Source organism: Macrobrachium nipponense, chromosome 32 (genome assembly GCF_015104395.2).
Source record: "Macrobrachium nipponense isolate FS-2020 chromosome 32, ASM1510439v2, whole genome shotgun sequence".
Taxonomy (NCBI): Eukaryota; Metazoa; Arthropoda; class Malacostraca; order Decapoda; family Palaemonidae; genus Macrobrachium; species Macrobrachium nipponense.
Genome location: NC_061094.1, coordinates 8,254,376 through 8,272,969, shown reverse-complemented (window position 1 = coordinate 8,272,969; position 18,594 = coordinate 8,254,376). Strand labels below are relative to the sequence as shown.

Genomic DNA, 18,594 nt, shown 5'->3' with positions numbered 1-18,594 from the left:
AAGGATGAGGAAGTGAAAGCCCAAAAAACGTCATACCGAGGTAACCTTCTTAGTCGAAAGTAGCTGAGTCTAGGCGGCCTGAGAGCTGGATGATTGTGATCAGATTATGCAAGATAAGACCGTAAAGAACGCGCAATCGAGTAATCTGTCCGATGCTGGCGCTCAGCCGCGGCCCATAAAGCTCTTAGCCGCGGCCCATACAACTCAGCCAAGGCCCGGTCGTTACCTATGTTGTTGGTACCTGTAGCGCTGCCAGAAGTACGATTATGGCTAACTTTGACATTAAGTAAAGAAAAAAAAAACTACTGAGGCTAGAGTATATCACAGTTTAATCAGACCACTGAGCCGATTGACAGCTTTCCTAAGGCTGGCCTGAAGGATGAGATTTTTATTGACGTGGCTAGGAACCAATTGGTCACTTAGCAACGGGACCTACACCTTATTGTGGGATCCGAATCACATTCTATCGGGAAATGAATTTCTAATCACCAGAAATAGAAACCTCCGGTTCCGCATTGGTGACAGCGGGGAGCGAACTCGGGCTACCAGATTAATAGGCGACTACACAACCCATTCGTCCTATGAGGAGGAACTTACTAGAGGGCTGCAATTTGGTATGTTTGATGATTTAAGGGTAGATGATCAACACACCAATTTGCAGCCCTCTAGCCTCAGTAGGTTTTAAGATTTGAACTGAATTTGCGGATAATGCGTTTTGGGACTCACATTTGTCATTCAGTGGTTTGATTTATCATCGTGCGAGTTACAGCCCCTAGCTGCCACCCACTTGCATGCCTTTTACTGTACCTCCTTTCATATTACCTTTCTCTTCCATCTTGCTTTCCTTAACCTTTTCCTAACAACTGACACAAAAGTGCAACTGCGAGGCTTTCCTCCTGTTACATCTTTCAAACCTACTGACAGTCGGTTTCCCTTTCAGCACTGAATGGCCTCATAGGCCCCAGCGCTTGGCCTCTGGCCTAAATTCCGTACTCTATTCCATTCTAGTTAAAGGTAGCAAGATAGATAAACTTTCGAAGAAGGTAGAAGTCACAGGCCTCATTGAATATGGAAGTGTTTACGAGGAGCCCTATTGAGAAGTCCTACTAGTGCCATGTTGCTCATTTATGCAAATTTCGACTGAATGCTTTTGGGGAAAGTTCTTGTTGTCGCAGTTTTGGAGAAATGTTCTATTACCTCTCCTCTCTCTCTCTCTTTCTTCTCTCTCTCTCTCTCTCTCTCTCCCCCTCTCACTGAATGCTTTTGGGGAAAGTTCTTGTTCTCGTAGTTTTGGGTAAATGTACTCTCTCTCTCTCTCTCTCTCTCTCTTCTATAGGTAAAATGGCTAACAAACACACGCACATCTCTAAACACACGCACATCTCTCTCTCTCTCACACACACACACACGTCAAAAGTCTAACAAACAAACAAGCATATACACACGAGCAAGCAAGCAAGCAAGCAGCAAAAACTCAGAGCAGCCTTTCCTTGCATGCTGCGGGCACACTCACCGAGATGGACACCCCTAGCACCTCCCTCTCCCCCCCCCCCCCCCCCGCCATCCCCCTTAGGAAAAAAATATTTGGGGTCATTTGCCAGAAACAAGACAAATAAGGACTCGAAGTAGGATGCTGGCTTTTATGAACCTTTAACCATCGAGAGAGAGAGAGAGAGAGAGAGAGAGAGAGAGAGAGAGAGAGAGAGGTATGGCAGTGTAAGAGAGGAAATTGACAGAATAGGATAAGTGCAGGTTGTATGACAGAAAGGATTGAAGAAGGATGGTCTGAATGTATAGTGTTATTACAATGGATACCCGATGTGGAAGGATGTTGCCAAGAGTTTGATGATACGAAGACATAAGGCAGTTGTTAGTTTTATGAAGTAAATGAGATGCAGGGTTAAGGTAATTCGAAAGAAGTGAATGGAAGAAAGAACATTCAAGAATAGTATAAAATAAGGTGGCAAGACATGCATCCCTCCAATTATATTGTTTTGAAAAATTGTCAATGAATTGACAAAATATAAATAAAAGCAAATCCTTCTGGCCAGCCAACTGTGATAGCTGATAATCAGCTCAGTGGTTTGGTAAAACTATTTTGAATAATAAAAATATTGATAATAACAGAAACAAAACTTAAAATAAAAATAGGTTTTACCTGTTAAGATCGAAAATACTAGTCCGGCCATCCCTGTGAGAGCTGATAATCAGCTCAGTGGTCTGGTAAAACTACTTGAATAATGATAATATTTATAATAACAGAGAAACAGAACTTTAGAAATAAAAAATGTCTGCCTGTAAAGATAGAAAATCCTAGTCAAAGGCAAAGAGATGAAACGTGTCACTCGTAAACGAATATTAATCCTATCAAATAATAGAAAGGAACAGTTAAATCTATAGTTGCAACATCCATAAAACCATAAGAATGAGTAGATCCTATTGATATATCCCTTTGATCATGTCTTCTCTTATCTGGGTGTATAGATCGTCGGTAAGCCGGTTATAGGCAGACGTTGTCCGATCGATAAAGTAACTAAACTGGAAGGACAGACACTTCTTCCAGCAATCGGGGGCTCTTCCAGCTGTAAATTGACATTCCAGGCTTTGGAGATCGGATGCCAGGAGAGAGAGAGAGAGAGAGAGAGAGAGAGAGAGAGAGAGAGAGAGAGACTTGTATTGTGAATACCGATACAAAGTCGAAGAAAAGAGTGACTTTGATGAAATGGCTTACTAAGCTTTTCCAAAGAAATAGAACAAACTGGTAGACAAAACACAAATCATCGAAGACAGAAGGCGCTGAAAGGGGAGGGAAGCGCTCCTCTCTCCTCCTCCTCCTCCTCCTCCTCCTCCTCCTCCGGCTGTCTGTCTGTCTACTTAACAAATTTACATTTTATCGCCCTGCTTAACCCTGTGACACCATCGAACATCCTTGTAACAGGAGCAGATACTAATCTAAAGTGACTACGAGGATTTTGTACTTTCTCTCTCTCTCTCTCTCTCTCTCTCTCTCTCTCTCTCTCTCTCTCTCTCTCTCTCTCTCTCAGTCGAAAGCAATTAGCCATAAATGGAAGCTTGTCCCAGCAATCGTTTTACAGTGGATTTTTAAACAGTTCTCAATTCTTGAATCTGTTCCAAGTGTATGGACCTTAAGTGGTCTTGTGTGCTGCTTCGCCGGCCCTTTTTTATTATTATTATTATCATCATAACTTCTTGGCCTTCGAAATCACAGACAACTCTTATGCATGTGATTGCTTGCATGTGCTGTTAGCTTTTAACTTGCTATGTATGACTGCGGCCGAGTGATTGAGTGCCTGGAGAAATAGATAAGTCAAATGTATATCCTTTGTGATTGCAGATCCATTTTTAAATTGTTATGATGAGGACGTTTTGCCTTCGCTGATCTCATTTTCTTTTTTCTTCCGCAGCACTGGTTGGATCCTGCCAAGAAAGTGGTGAAACAATTAAAAGGTAGGTGCTGGACGGCGCTATGTGTGTGTGTTGGGGCTCGTAACTATGTATGTGCTTGTAACAGATATATATATATATATATATATATATATATATATATATATATATATATATATATATGACTATTAAAATGTTCTGTTACAGCCGAATTCGATCTAATGAAAGGAGCTCATAAAAACGCCAAAATATAGAAAGAAAGTACTATATTTTCAGTCTGCTGTCTCTCTCTTCAGGTCAGTAATGAAGAGAGAGAGAGCAGTCTCTGAAATATAGTTCTTAGTTTCTATATTTTGACATTTTTATGGGCTCCTTTTATATTTACATATATATATATATATGTATACATATATATATATATAATATATATAATATATATATATATATATATATATATATATATATCATAATTCATAACTCTAACTGAAATAAATAGCAACGGCCCTTTAAGTCTGGGTTTAACAGCGCTGTAAAGCAGGTTCCACAGCACCACGAGCAAGCGCCTTAAGTCCGGAACGACTTAACCCGAACCTGATGTAACCGGGGACTGCCTGTAGATATATATATATATATATGCATACATGCATACACACATGCATACATACATATACAAGGGTTAAATGACGCACGTCTGTAAGATGTTATCCAAGCGAGGAAGATGAAAGAAAGGGCGTCAGGAAAGTGGCACTTGGGTTCTGCTGGCGCTGAAGGGCCCACTATAAAGGGCCAAGGTTCGTTTCCCGAAAGTTTAATTACAGGTTGCGTGAATAAAAGGAAAGCGAGCTGGTTTCAATTAATTTCAGACTTGGCCCTCATTTGAAGTTCCATTATGCGTCTCTCTCTCTCTCGTGTCGCTTCTCTCGTCCCCTCCTCTCTCTCTCTCTCTCTCTCTCTCTGATCTTTTGTGCGGGGAGACGGAGAATTACGTTCTTGTTATAGCTTAATGGATAATATAATTATTTGTTATAGACTTCATGTCAAATATGTCTATTTGATTTGCATTAAACCCCTACATTTTTTGTTAAATTAGCTCTGCCGAGCGTCTGGAAGAACTCAAATTAATAAAGTCATAATAATATAGTTTTTCTATTTTTTGGATTCGTCTTATAAACGGAAGAATACATGGCACTCAAGGCACAGGTAAACCGATGGGTATATATATATATATATATATATATATATATATATATATATATATATATAATATATATATATATATATATATACAGAAATGCCATGAAGGTAAATAAAGTAAAGTTATACGTATATATATATAATATATAGATATTATATATATATATATATATATATATATATATATATATTCAGAATAGACATGTACATGTAATGCACGTATATGTATGTATGTATGTATGTATGTATGTATGTATGATGATGTAAGTTTATGTGTATATGTACTATGTATGTATGTATACCAATTGACGTAGCTAGCAATCTAGAGCAGCAGGAGTTGCCTAGCCGTTGTGCAAGACTCCGAAGAGAAATCCGACAGCAGGTGGGTCACGCTAAACCACAAGGAACACGTAAATCAGGAACAACAGTGCCACAACCCTAATAAAAGATTCTTGTTCAAATAATGCACGCTTTGTAAACAATGGAGAGGAGTAGGCATAGAGGGAGGGGGAACAACGGGTAAGGGAAGAGAGAGAGAGAGAGAGAGAGAGAGAGAGAGAGAGAGATTCTTCTCACTCATAACCCAGCCCTTTCATACTTCCTCCGAAACCACAGTCGTAATGTACTGTCTCAGTCCGCCATAGAATCATCTCCACTAACTCTCTTTCTCTCTCTCTCTCTTTGCCCCCTTCCAATGGGTGTACTAACACCCCCCCTTCCCCCACCCATCCCCGCCCACCATTCGCAGCCACCCCCCCCCTACAAATATACGCACACATCCTATGGGTGTATGTATAGGTGTATATACCACCTCCCCTTCCAACCTCATCTTTTCCACAGACGTCCAATTCCCCCCCCTCCCCCCCCCCCACCCACCCACCCACCCACCTTCCTGGTCGGGTGATCTCTGGTGAATCCTACAATGAAGTAGTGAAATTTAATGGTTAATGTGAATTGCCTTTCTTCACACCCATTGTAGAGAGAGAGAGAGAGAGAGAGAGAGAGAGAGAGTGAATTACTCTTTCATGCGACTACTAATGATATTTTGGAAACTCGTCAGTTACGTACCTCGCTAAATTTCTGTGGTTATCACCGGTATTAACATATCTCTCAAGATATGAAATTAGTTGGCCGTCCTTTGATAACTTAAGACGCGTAAACATTCTCTTGACTCAAAGAATAAACTGCGAATTTCATGACAGGACACAATACAACAGCGCTTACAAGTTCATCACTCTGAGTGACCTCACCCCGTGAGCTGTACACGTCACATCTTTCGATCTTCAAAGCTCCCATTGTGTCGAAAGCGTAACTTACAGGTGGTGGCAGCAGCATCTGCTGGTGCGTGCGATCGTATATCTCTCGCTCTTGAGGAAGTCAGGCAAGGAGGTGACTAATCAATCTCCTTTTGCATTTAGTGAAATGAACTCTCATGAAATACTGGCGTTGTCAGTCAGATTCCTCGTAAGCGGGTCATGGGAAAGTCACGTGTGGTTCCTCTGCTATTAATTTCAGTCGAAGTTAATGTACTGTGTTGTTTTAACGTTGCTTTTTCCTAGCTTTTTCTTTCATTTTTATCTGCCTCTTTCTCTACCCACGCGTTTATTTCTTGCTTTTGCGGTTTATTCTTTTTTATCTGATTATTTTTTTATTTTCATCTTCGTTGAGATCTCGTGTTGAGTCACCAATGTACCTGATTGTTTTGGTGGTTTCAACTTTTTATTATATTATAAGAATATTCTTCTTCCATCTTCAGCATCAGGTCGAACAACATTCTCTCTCTCTCTCTCTCTCTCTCTCTCTCTCTCTCTCTCTCTCTCTCTCTCTCTCTCTCTCTCTCTCTCTCTCTCTCTCTCTCTCTCTCTCTCCAGAAGTCATTCCTCCCATCCTTCCTTATATATGCAGAGCCTCTCCCAACTATTATTCAATTTTTGGGCTCCTTCTTTGGGACGCTCAGGATGTTAGGAGTGAAAGTAAGAGCGGCAGAGGCATTCTGGTAGTCCTTATGTCTCTCTCTCTCTCTCTCTCTCTCTCTCTCTCTCTCTCTCTCTCTCTTAGCATCTTTTCTACCATGTTCGTCTCCATCGTCAATATTCACCTCACAATCTTGTGTGGAGTCACTTCTAGTCGTTCGTTGCTTTTATTATTTATTATATTTTCTCCTTGACTTTGACTTTCAGTAACTCTGACAGGTTCGAAGACAGTATTTCGATACAAAAAAAAAAAAAAAGTATACGGCCGTTATGGTATAACTATTTCTATTCGCTACCCACGAAAGAAATGTAATAAAACTGCTTGATGTGATTGATGCTAATACACTTGAATCCTTAGATATCCACTCGTTTCACAGATTATTATTATTATTATTATTATTATTATTATTATTATTATTATTATTATTATTATTATTATATGATGATTTAAAAAGTTTCGTCACTACTTTTGCAGATTTCTCTCTGTAGAGAATCGATATTATTATTATTATTATTATTATTATTATTATTATTATTATTATTATTATTATTATTATTATTATTATTATTATTATTATTATTATTATTATTATTATTATTATTATTATTATTATTATAGGTAAAAGTAACTATTTCGTCACCACTATTTTAGATTTTCCCGCTGTAAAGGTTCGATATTATTATTATTATTATTATTATTATTATTAATTATTATTATTTTATTATTATTTGTTATTATTATTATTATATGACAGAGAAAAGTAACCATTTCGTCTACTCCTGTAGATTTCTCTCTGTAGAGGTTCGATATTATTATTATTATTATTATTATTATTATTATTATTATTATTATTATTATTATTATTATTATTATTATATGACAGAGAAAAGAAACCATTTCGTCACTACTATAGATTTCTGTCTTCAGATTTTCTGTACTATCTCACTTTGCTCTTTGCGAGTTAATTCATCATACTGCCTTAACGTTTAAAGAAAAAACCTCCTTGTTACATGAATGTTTCTACATCTGGATTGACACTTATATAATTTCAGACGAGTGCAACTCAGCAATTTTCGTTTTCATTTTATGACGTCATAAATAATTATATTTGGACATATGAATTAGTTTTGAGATGAATAAAAGCGTAAACAATCGTCCATATTAATTTTACATATTGACTCTCTCTCTCTCTCTTTCTCTCTCTCTCTCTCTCTCTCTCTCTCTCTCTCTATATATATATATATATATATAGATATATATATATATATATATATATATATATATATATATACATATATATATATATATATTGTATAGAGGTACTGTGTCAATTGCGTCTGTCTATAGAATCTAACTTTGTTTTTCTATCGACATACAACCCCATGGCTCTCCCACGCCCTTCGGTATATTTGCACCTCATCGAGACACGCCCATTCACCGCCCTTTTTCTTTCGTACCTTTTTCCTGTCACCTTCCCACGACGATCGAACCCACCGGGTTCTGTTTTAATGAGATGCCGAGATACATTCGATGTCTTATTATTTTTATTTTATTATTATTGTTTTGATTTAAGCTGCTAGCTCTCTCTCTCTCTCTCTCTCTCTCTCTCTCTCTCTCTCTCTCTCTCTCTGAGAAGCACAACGAGTTTAATGTCTTTGAGAGGTTCCAACATTTTTTTTCTGAAGATTTTAATCCTTCGTTCTCCCCATGTAATCCATTTACAGCTGTATCGTGGAGAGTGAAAGTGGAGATTCTTTTGCACGGCCCGCTGCCGTGCGCAGCGGGTCACGTGTCACCGTGGGTCACCGAGGGTCGCTGCCCGTGGCCAAGGTCACTGCGAATCTTTAGGTCAAGTCGTGGCGAAGGCTTCGATGAGGCAGCTAGCTGGTCGGTCGGTGGTGAGAGAGATCCTATGGAGAAGGTGTGGTGGTTTTAGGACGGACGATGAAATCTTTAAGCCTCACTTTTTTTCTTCTTTTTTTCAGTCTCTAACGAGTTTTTTTTTTTTTAATATTTCCAAAAATTTAGCTTGTATAAGCATAATTATGGACTAAAAAACTTATCTGTTTTTTATTTTTTTACCGTACAGTTTTAAGGCTCAAAATTAATTCTCATTTTTTTTTTTCATTTTTCTCTCCTCCTGTGCAGACTACGGAAGGTTTTTTCCAATATCAATTCGTAAATTTGATTTCTATGAGCATCATTATGGACTAAAAAAAGTTTTTTTTTTTACCGTACAGTTTTAACCCTCAAAATTCCTTCTCATTATTTTTTTTTCTCTCTCCTGCAGACTCTACTGGAGGGTTTTTTCGATATCAATTCGTAGATTTAATTTCTATAAGCATCATTATGGACTAAAAAAAATTATCTCTGTATTAGAGACACTGTTTTTAAAGCACAGTTTTAAGGGTCAAAATTAATTCTCATTATTTTTTTCATTTTCTCTCCTCCAGGAGACTCTAACTGGATGTTTTTTCAATATCATAAATCTAATTTCTATAAGCATCATTAGGGACTGAAAAATCTTTTATGTATTTTTTCAAACTTATGCTCTGTGCATGGGAAACAACTCTAGTACAGCCTCAGATTTTCATTTTAATTATTCTTTTACTTTTCTCTCCTCCGCAGGCTCTAATTGGAGTTCTTTTTTTTCAATATCAATTTGTAAATTTAATTTCTATAAGCATCAATATGGATTAAAAAAATTTCTTTGCATTTTTTTCCACTGTGTATTCTTTGCATCTTTTTTTTTTTACCCTGTGTATAGGAAACGATGTTTTTAAAGTAAAACTTTGATAAAATTGATAGGTTTTGAGGAACTTTTGCCGATAAAATTGAGAGGTTTTGAGGAACTTTTGCCGATAAAATTGATAAGGTTTGAGGAACTTTTGCCGATAAAATTGATAGGTTTTGAGGAACTTTTGCCGATAAAATTGATAGGTTTTGAGGAACTTTTGCCGATAAAATTGATGGGTTTTGAGGAACTTTTCCCGATAAAATTGATAGGGTTTGAGGAACTTTTGCCGATAAAATTGATAGGTTTTGAGGAACTTTTGCCGATAAAATTGATGGGTTTTGAGGAACTTTTGCCGATAAAATTGATAGGGTTTGAGGAACTTTTGCCGATAAAATTGATAGGTTTTGAGGAACTTTTGTCGATAAAGTTGATAGGTTTTGAGGAACTTTTGCCGATAAAATTGATAGGTCTTGCGCAACTTTTGCCGATAAAATTGATAGGTTTTGAGGAACTTTTGCCGATAAAATTGATAGGTCTTGCGGAACTTTTGCCGATAAAATTGATAGGTTTTGAGGAACTTTTGCCAATAAAATTGATAGGTTTTGAGGAACTTTTGCCGATAAAATTGATAGGGTTCGAGGAACTTTTGCCGATAAAATTGATAGGTTTTGAGGAACTTTTGCCGATAAAATTGATGGGTTTTGAGGAACTTTTGCCGATAAAATTGATAGGGTTTGAGGAACTTTTGCCGACAAAATTGATAGGTTTTGAGGAACTTTTGCCGATAAAATTGATAGGTTTTGAGGAACTTTTGCCGATAAAATTGATAGGTTTTGAGGAACTTTTGCCGATAAAATTGATAGGGTTTGAGGAATTCTTGCCTAATTCAGATCAATCCTACCGCCGGTAAAGCATTGTCATTCATCAAAACAGCCTGAGTACATTTTAATTCAATAAACGCGACGGTGTGCCGAATTTATTTTCCTGTTCGATCGTTATTCGAATTCTCGAATATCATCTAAATGTGCTGTACAATAATTTTGACTTCTACGATATTATGATTTTTTTTTTTTTTTTTTTTTTTTAGATGAGAAAATCGTAGAGATGCCGAAGCATGTGTGTCATAATCGGCAATTCGGGTAACTTGAATTGATTTTGCTATTTAGAAAACGATAATGAAGCGCCGATTAAGGACAAGTATATAATCGTGATATTTAATTCTCTCTCTCTCTCTCTCTCTCTCTCTCTCTCTCTCTCTCTCTCTCTCCCCAAAATCAAAAATCGTTGTCTGCTTCATCGCAGTGATTATGGAAAAGTCTTAAATCCGGATATTTAATTTCTCTCTCTCTCTCTCTCTCTCTCTCTCTCTCTCTCTCTCTCTCTAAAATCATTGTCTGCTGCACCGCATTGATTGAAGATGATTATTCAATCCTCTCTCTCTCTCTCTCTCTCTCTCTCTCTCTCTCTCTCTCCAAAATCGTTGTCTGCTTCCCCTTGTAACTCATTCTCTCTTCGTGCTGCCGGCGTCTTTCGTTTTTTGTAGTTATCATCGATTCTTGTCTTCGCTGTTGTGTTGGGAGAGCGTCTCCCAACGGATCCGACCACAGGGTCTTCGGAAGAAGTCATATATTTCTTTTCTCTCTTCATTGTTGCTAAGGTAAAGAAAAAAAGGGAATGTCTGTGGAGCCTCCTCGGACGCGGAGTCCTATTGTATGGGAAGTCTCTTCATATTCAGCTCTCTCTCTCTCTCTCTCTCTCTTCTCTCTCTCTCTCTCTCCACCTTTGACCGGAACCTTCTTATGGCACTGCAAACCCTTCTTACAAAATCCCCACTCACTTACGAGGCAGTTACAAAACTCGGTTTTATTAAAAGGTAGGTAGGTAGTTAGGTAGGTAGGTAGGCAGGTAGGGATGGAGGTAGGTAGGTAGGTAGAGGCTTCGCTCTGCTGGCTTGGGGACCTTTGTGTAGTAATAGCGTAAGTAGTCGTAGAGTTTATTAATTCATTCTTTTTAGGTTCTTCCCCAAGGGAGTATCTTTTTAGCCATAACGTTTCGCTTATAATTCGTGGAGTTCCGAAAGGAATATTTCCAGATTTCGTTTCATTACCGGGCCACTTTCATGGGACATAGGACGAACATTACGTAGTCGTGATTATGAAAGCATTTTGTGTCTTTAAGGCTAATAAATATATTCTCTCACACATATATAACATATATATTATATATACATATGAGAGAGAGAATGCATATAATATATATATATATATATATATATATATATATATATATATATATATATATATATATATATATATATATATATATATATATATATATATATATATATATATATATATATATATATATATATATATATATATATTATTAAACGCCTTTATGTGCCAAACTATATATATATCTACTATATATCATATATATATATATATATATATATATATATAGATATAGCTATAATATATATATATATATATATATATATATATATATATATATATATACTTTAGATATATATATATATATATATATATATAGTAATATGATGGTAGGATGACAGAAAGGTAAATTGCAGTGGTTGTGGGAATAAAAAAGATAGCAGGATGAGTGCATAGGATTGGGAAGAGAGTATCTACAACAGCCAACGTTTGAGCATTTTGGAAGGGTTGTTTGAACAACTCTCCTCTATGGAAGTAAAGTGTGGATGTTGAGTGCATTGAATGAAAGACACCAAAAGGATGCAGAGATGAATTTTGTGTTTGGTTTAGGTGTATAACAAGAATTGAAAGGTGGTTGTTAAAATGGGTAGATTATGTGGAAGCAAAATCTTGTCCTGGTTTAGAAGAATGTCTTTCTTGCCCGCATTCGTTTCACTGGATTTGCACGACCGAGCATCTTATATAATACTTGTACTTTTAACTCATTATCTGTCTGAATCTTATGCTTACCAGCGCAAGTAGCGTTATGGCATATAGTCGAACAGAACCGTCACAGATCGGTGCATTTGGTATGAAGCAGAAAAGTGGGAAAATTTAAGATAAATATTGACCGTGTACTCTACTGTATAAAGTGTGTTAATGGATTATATAAATAAGATATGAGTCACTCGTTGCTGAATAACCACTGGTTCCATGCAACGTAAAAACACCATACAAACAAACAAGATACGAGTCACGTTGACTAATTGTAGCTTTAATTGAACTGTTTCCGAGGAAATATAGACTAGATAGTTTGAGATTCTGTCTTTGTTAAATGTTCGCGAAAGTATTACCTTTTTGCCAGATTTATTTCAAGTTTACTCGAAATGAAAAACAAGACCATTTCCTGGTTTCTTCTCTGGCAGTTTGTAGAGGGAACATGATTGCTTTTTCATTGTTCGCCTCCAGCCCCCCTACCCCCCTCCCCCCGAACTAACAAACAACCACGCCATCAAAGCGACACGCCCTTTGTATCAGGAATATCAGGCAGTCGTATCGCAGAAGGACATCGTTATTGGGCAAAGCTAGTTTTCCTTATACAACTTTGGCCGGTTTTAAGGCTTTTGTTTGTATGTCGACATCTTTGCTCACCTACTTTCCTCCTTTACCCACCCACGTATTCGACACGTTCGGCTCCCAGTCTCGGTGTATGGCATTAAGAAAGGTCTCCTGCATCTCTCTCACGATCTATGGTGAAGTAAGGTTTCCAAGGTTGGGAAATAGTAGATCGCGCGTGGATGGGGAGTGACCCCTATTGTTGTTTGCAGAGAAAAGTCATCCATGTTCAGTGTTCGTCTGTGCCCGGGTCTTGCTTCTTTTACTGTGTATACGTCTCTCTCTCTCTCTCTCTCTCTCTCTTTCTCTCTCTCTCTCTCTCTATCTCTCTCTCTCTCTGTTATTGATTTGCGAAATCTTTACTCTTTTCGCGTTGGTATCAACGAGTATGAGAGTCAAGTGACTTACACAAACATTATGAAAGAGGAAAAATAATTAAAATAAACAGTTAATATATATATATATATATATATATATATATATATATATATATATGTGTGTGTGTGTGTGTGTGTGTGTGTGTGTGTGTGTGTGTAGTGTGTGTAGAAGAGAGAGAGAGAGAGCACAATCAAAACAGCTGAAAGCAAACTCAAGGAAAAGAGACCTGAAGAAGGGTGCCAGTAGGGCAGGGTGGCAACCCCAAGCTGGGGGTGGGCTTGGACCCCGTGGGATCATGTTAAACAGTGTGGGGGGGGGGGGTTGATCAGGAGGTCAGAACGAAGATGCTTTATTCCACGTTTAGCGGCCACGAAACAGCTGTATACAACGAGGAGTCAAAGAAGACGAGGGAATAGTCCAATAGTGCCAGGGTTTGGGGGTAGGGGTGGGTAAGGTTGCGGGGGCGGGGGGTGGGGTGGGGGGGGCGTTACGTAGCAGCGTCTTAATTAATAATGGGAAGAAGAACCGAGGAAGAGAGACAAAAAGGGATGGGAAGTGTTTGAAGGTTATTGGAAATGAAATAGGTGTGTTCTAAACGAGAGGGATTCTCCTCTCTCTCTCTCTCTCTCTCTCTCTCTCAGGCGAAGTACATTAGTACTTTTATGGCTAAGCTTATGGTAAGAAGTGTTGGAGGTTATTGGAAATTAATTATGTGGGATATCTTTCAAACCAGAGAAATTATCTCTCTCTCTCTCTCCTCTCTCTCTCTCTTCTCTTCTCTCTCTCTCTCTCTCTCTCTCTCTCTCAGCAAAGAATATAGGACATTTAGGGCAACGATTATGGTAAATAGAATAAAATGTAAAGCATCAAAGGTGACAGATGTTTGCTGAATCATCTTCCAAATATTCTTAGAAAGAGAAGTTCCAAATTGAACTTTCTCTTTCACGTCACTTGGAGGGTTAAGTCTTTCATCCCCAGGTGAGCTTCCCCCATTCCCCCCCCACCCCCAACCCCCCAACCCCCCTCCCACAAACCCCTCGTCTCCATTAACGTGATATCGTCATCGGGGTCAGTACTTCGGTCGTCAACTTTCGTGGGTCAACAGTGCTATCCCCCCTCCCCCCCTGCCGTCACTCACTACCTCTAACCTCCCGGGTCAAAGGTCACCACCGGCCGCCTTCCTGATGCATCGTCACCCAAGCACCTGTCAGTCTTAGTGGTTCCTCTGACCACTTTTTTTGTGTTGGTTTTATTTTAATCTTAACTAGCGTTGATTACTTTTGTTGAATGCTTTGTTTTCACTTAAGTATTTTGGACTTATGACGCTGACGGCATTTTGCCTGATTTATTGTGCTTTCTAACTGAAATGGCGAACACAGGCAGCGTTTTTGGTCCTTGTAAAAATGGTCGTTACAGCTTATCTAGTCGAAAGGGTTGATGCAATCAGCGAGGCAAATCTCCTGTCCCGGATGTGAAAGTCTCCAAAGGGATTATCGATTCGGAGGGACCTTTCTGTAATGGTATGAAGATGATCATGTAGACCCGTCCAGCAGAAAGAGACGGGCAGGCAGATAGAAGATAATAAGTCTGCCGTAAGATGGAAAACAGCAGTATCGGCAGAATTTTCGAAATTGGGACATGCCTACTGCAGTGTCTAAATGATATGTCAATGCTTTCCTCGGGTATTTAGCGGGTCCCATTAGCAGTATCTGCAAACTACCCTAGGGTAGCAGTGTAAGAATACTACCACCATACATAGGTCTGCGTGTTGTAAAAGGTGACTTAAAGAACAGCTGCTGCCTTGCAGTCTTACTTTTTTAGTAAAAGGCTAGGCCCACCGCCAGTAACTGTGGAAACTTCTGCCTTGCAGTCATACTGTTTACTAAAAGGCTAGGCCCACCACCAATAACTGTGGAAAATGCTGCCTTGCAGTCATACCGTTTACTAAAAGGCTAGGCCCACCACCAATAACTGTGGAAATTGCTGCCTTGCAGTCATACCGTTTACTAAAACGCTAGGCCCACCACCAATAACTGTGGAAAATGCTGCCTTGCAGTCATACTGTTTACTAAAAGGCTAGGCCCACCGCCAATAGCTGTGGAAACTGCTGCCTTGCAGGTGGGCTTTTTAGTCAAAGGCGAGGCCCGCCGCCAATAACTGTGGTTGATGATAGCAAGGGCATGAGGTCGTAAAAACCCCTTTGCCAAATAATAAACCATGCTTGATGTTGTAAGGAAAGGCGCATCAGGCAACCAACCCCTTACTGTAGGGATAACGGTGGGAAATAAGAAGATTAGCAGTATCTGCAAAATCAGCAGTAAGAGAAGGCAAAACTGCAGATAACTGCAGTCGTCCATTTTAGGGCAGAAGTAGTGAAAAGGCATCGCTTGTAAATATGGCGACAGAAAGGACATTTGCCCGAGTGACTCATCTCTGACTCTTGCGCATTTATACTTTCGATCTTTTCCTGAAATATGATGAGTTTATGGAAATATTTCGTTGTTCATTTGTAAGCGACGCATTGATTACCTGACCAGTTTCAAACGAGTATTTTGACCGTTAAAATTTTAATAACTTTCTAATTCATGAGTTATTTTGTATGGTTGGTTTGATGTAGATTTTTTCAAATTATTAACTTGATGTGATTAAATTGATAATGCTGATATTATGGCATTCACACAGAACCAGCGAGGTAATCCAGTGCAATCAGAAATAGTAAAAATCTAGCCGATAAAAGGGAAGTAGCAACCCAGTGTTCAGGGAAAGTGGCAAAGAAATGGAAACCAGCAGAAAGTTGATGAGAAATATGGTCCGCAGGGGGGTAGTGCCGTCAGTGGACCTTATGCTGTGCACTATAGGCATTAATTAACGTTCTTTGCAGCGTGCCTTGGGCCCCTAGCTGCAACCCCTTTGGTTCCTTTTTACTGTACCTCCGTTTATATTCTCTTTCTTTCATCTAGCTTTCCTCAACCCTCTCCTAACGAGTAATTCATAGTGCAACTGCTGTGAGGTTTTCCTCCTGTTATACCTTTCAAACCTTTTATACTGTCAATTTCCGTTTCAGCGCTGAATGACCTCATAGGTCCCAGCTCTTGGCCCTTGGCCAAAATTCTATATTCAACTCAACTCATGAGAAATATGGTGCTGATGCTAAATTGTTTTTTGAGAAAGAAAGTCTCATTCTGTGTTTGCAGAGCTTCGAGAAGGAGGAGTTTTTTTTTTTTTTTGTATGTGCGTCAGTGACGAGAATTAATGGATGTCTCTTCATTTCAAAGACGGAGATTTATATATCCCAGACGTTCTTTTGTTTCAGGGAAGAGACTCGTGAATTGTATTCTCCCTGGACGGGTCGTTTATTCTCGGGAGATATGATGATATTAAATCTGCCAGGATTTTTTGAGTTTGTGTGTATATATATGTATATATATATATATATATATATTATATATAATATATATATATATATATATATATATATATATATGTATATGACTGGTAAAAAAAAAATTTCTGTTACAACAGAATATCATCTAATAAAGGAGCCCATAAAAATCCAAAATAGTATTTCTCTCTCTATATTTTGGTATTTTAATGGGCTCCTTTTATTAGATATTTTATATATATATATATATATATATATATATATATATATATATATAGTATATACATATATTTATACATATATATTAGTATATATATGTATAAATATATATACACACACATATATATATATATATATATATATATATATATATAGATAGATAGTAGATAGATAGATAGATCGTATAGATAGGTAGATAGAGAGAGAGAGAGAGAGATGAGAGAGAGAGAGAGAGGAGAAAACGAGCCATCTTTTAAAAAATAAGACTACCTCGAGGTGAACGGTCTGATGGAAAGATTTCGCGATATTATTTTCTCTCGGTTTTTTTTTTTTTTCTCCTCCTTTCGACGGGAAGTTAAGACGAAGAAGAAACGGGCATGGGTGGAGGAACACAGTTGTGGATCCTGTATGTGTGTGTGTTTTTTTGTGTATGTGGGCGTGAAAACGTGAGGGCGTGGACTTGAGAGAGAGAGAGAGAGAGAGAGTGAGAGAGCCTGCCTGCTTGTGTATCCCTATCACCTGCTCAGGTCATCTTGGGTCACTGCCATTGTCGCTGGAAGAACATCAGATGTGTCTGTGCGTCTGATTTCCATCATTTGTTTTTATAATTACTGGTTTGTGGACAGGTTGTGTTTTCTGCTCTGCTGTTTTGCCTACTCTCGAATTATTTGCCCATGTTGATTATAACGTGTGCTTTACGCGCAGAAGCTGGGCATGTCCAAACATATTTTCTTTTTTCTTTTTTTCATTTTTAATGTATTTTCTCGGTTCGTTTTCTCTAAAATTACTTTCTCTTTATATTTATCCATAAGTTTTAAACTATGTTTCGCGCTTTGCTTGTGATTTTGATTTTATTTTATTATTATTTTATTGGTATTAAATTTCACAAAGTGGCTACCCTATAAAAGAGGTTATTTTAGGACCTATCTTTTGCAAATAGAAATGCATATGCACTGATATTTTCATGAATTTATCGACTTGATGTAATGGAACAAGGCGTGATCCGACCTGCACCTTACTCGGAGCCTGCGCTAAAATCAACGGTCAAATAGCGCCTTGTTTCACTGACGAAAATTGAAATAAATACGCTGTATATTATGAGAAATTATTGTTCTGTACTGTTTAACACGAACATTATTTATTTTTTACACATTTTCATCGTCATAAATAAATCATAATCATCCTATCCTAAAGTTCCTGTATCTTCAACTCAACGCGAAACACCTTTTTCAGACGTTTTTAGGCTCTTCCATAAGGCTTTCCTACGTAAACCGCTAACGCCCCCCCCCCCCCCCCAACCCCCCCCCCCCCCAACCCAAACAATAACAACAGCAGCAAACAACACAACAAAGTATTTTGTGTAGGCTTACTCCCCGAGCAAGCGAAACTCCGTAAACCAGGTGTCTGTTGGTCCAAACTGCAGGTTTGCCTTTGTCAACTAGTTTAATCGTAAGTGTCTTATCTTGACCAGTTTTCCATTTCATTTCGTTGGACGCACCTGCAGAGATGCTCACACCCTTTTCCAGGTATATCCTTGCGCATCCTGCCGTGTCCTTCAACACCACCCGACCCGAGCAGTCCTTCCAGCAGTCCTTTCACCTCCTTCAAGATATACACCTCTTCTCTCGCCCTGCATGAAGCGTCCACCTTTCTTCCTCAAATGATAAACAAAAGGAGTGTCTTTCGTTTGTGATAGAAGAGCAGGTAGCAGGGGTTGTGACAATCCCCTCAAGAGAGAAATAAACTGAAGAAGAAGA

The 18,594-nt window shown here is 38.4% G+C and overlaps 1 protein-coding gene across 1 annotated transcript in view; it reads left to right on the top strand.

The window, feature by feature from the left end:
• LOC135207202 (band 4.1-like protein 4A) overlaps positions 1-18,594 on the top strand; it is a 575,698-nt gene that overhangs the window by 416,823 nt on the left and 140,281 nt on the right. The window contains 1 exon segment of the mRNA XM_064238791.1: positions 3,426-3,468. Within this exon segment, the coding sequence (XP_064094861.1) occupies positions 3,426-3,468 (43 nt within the window).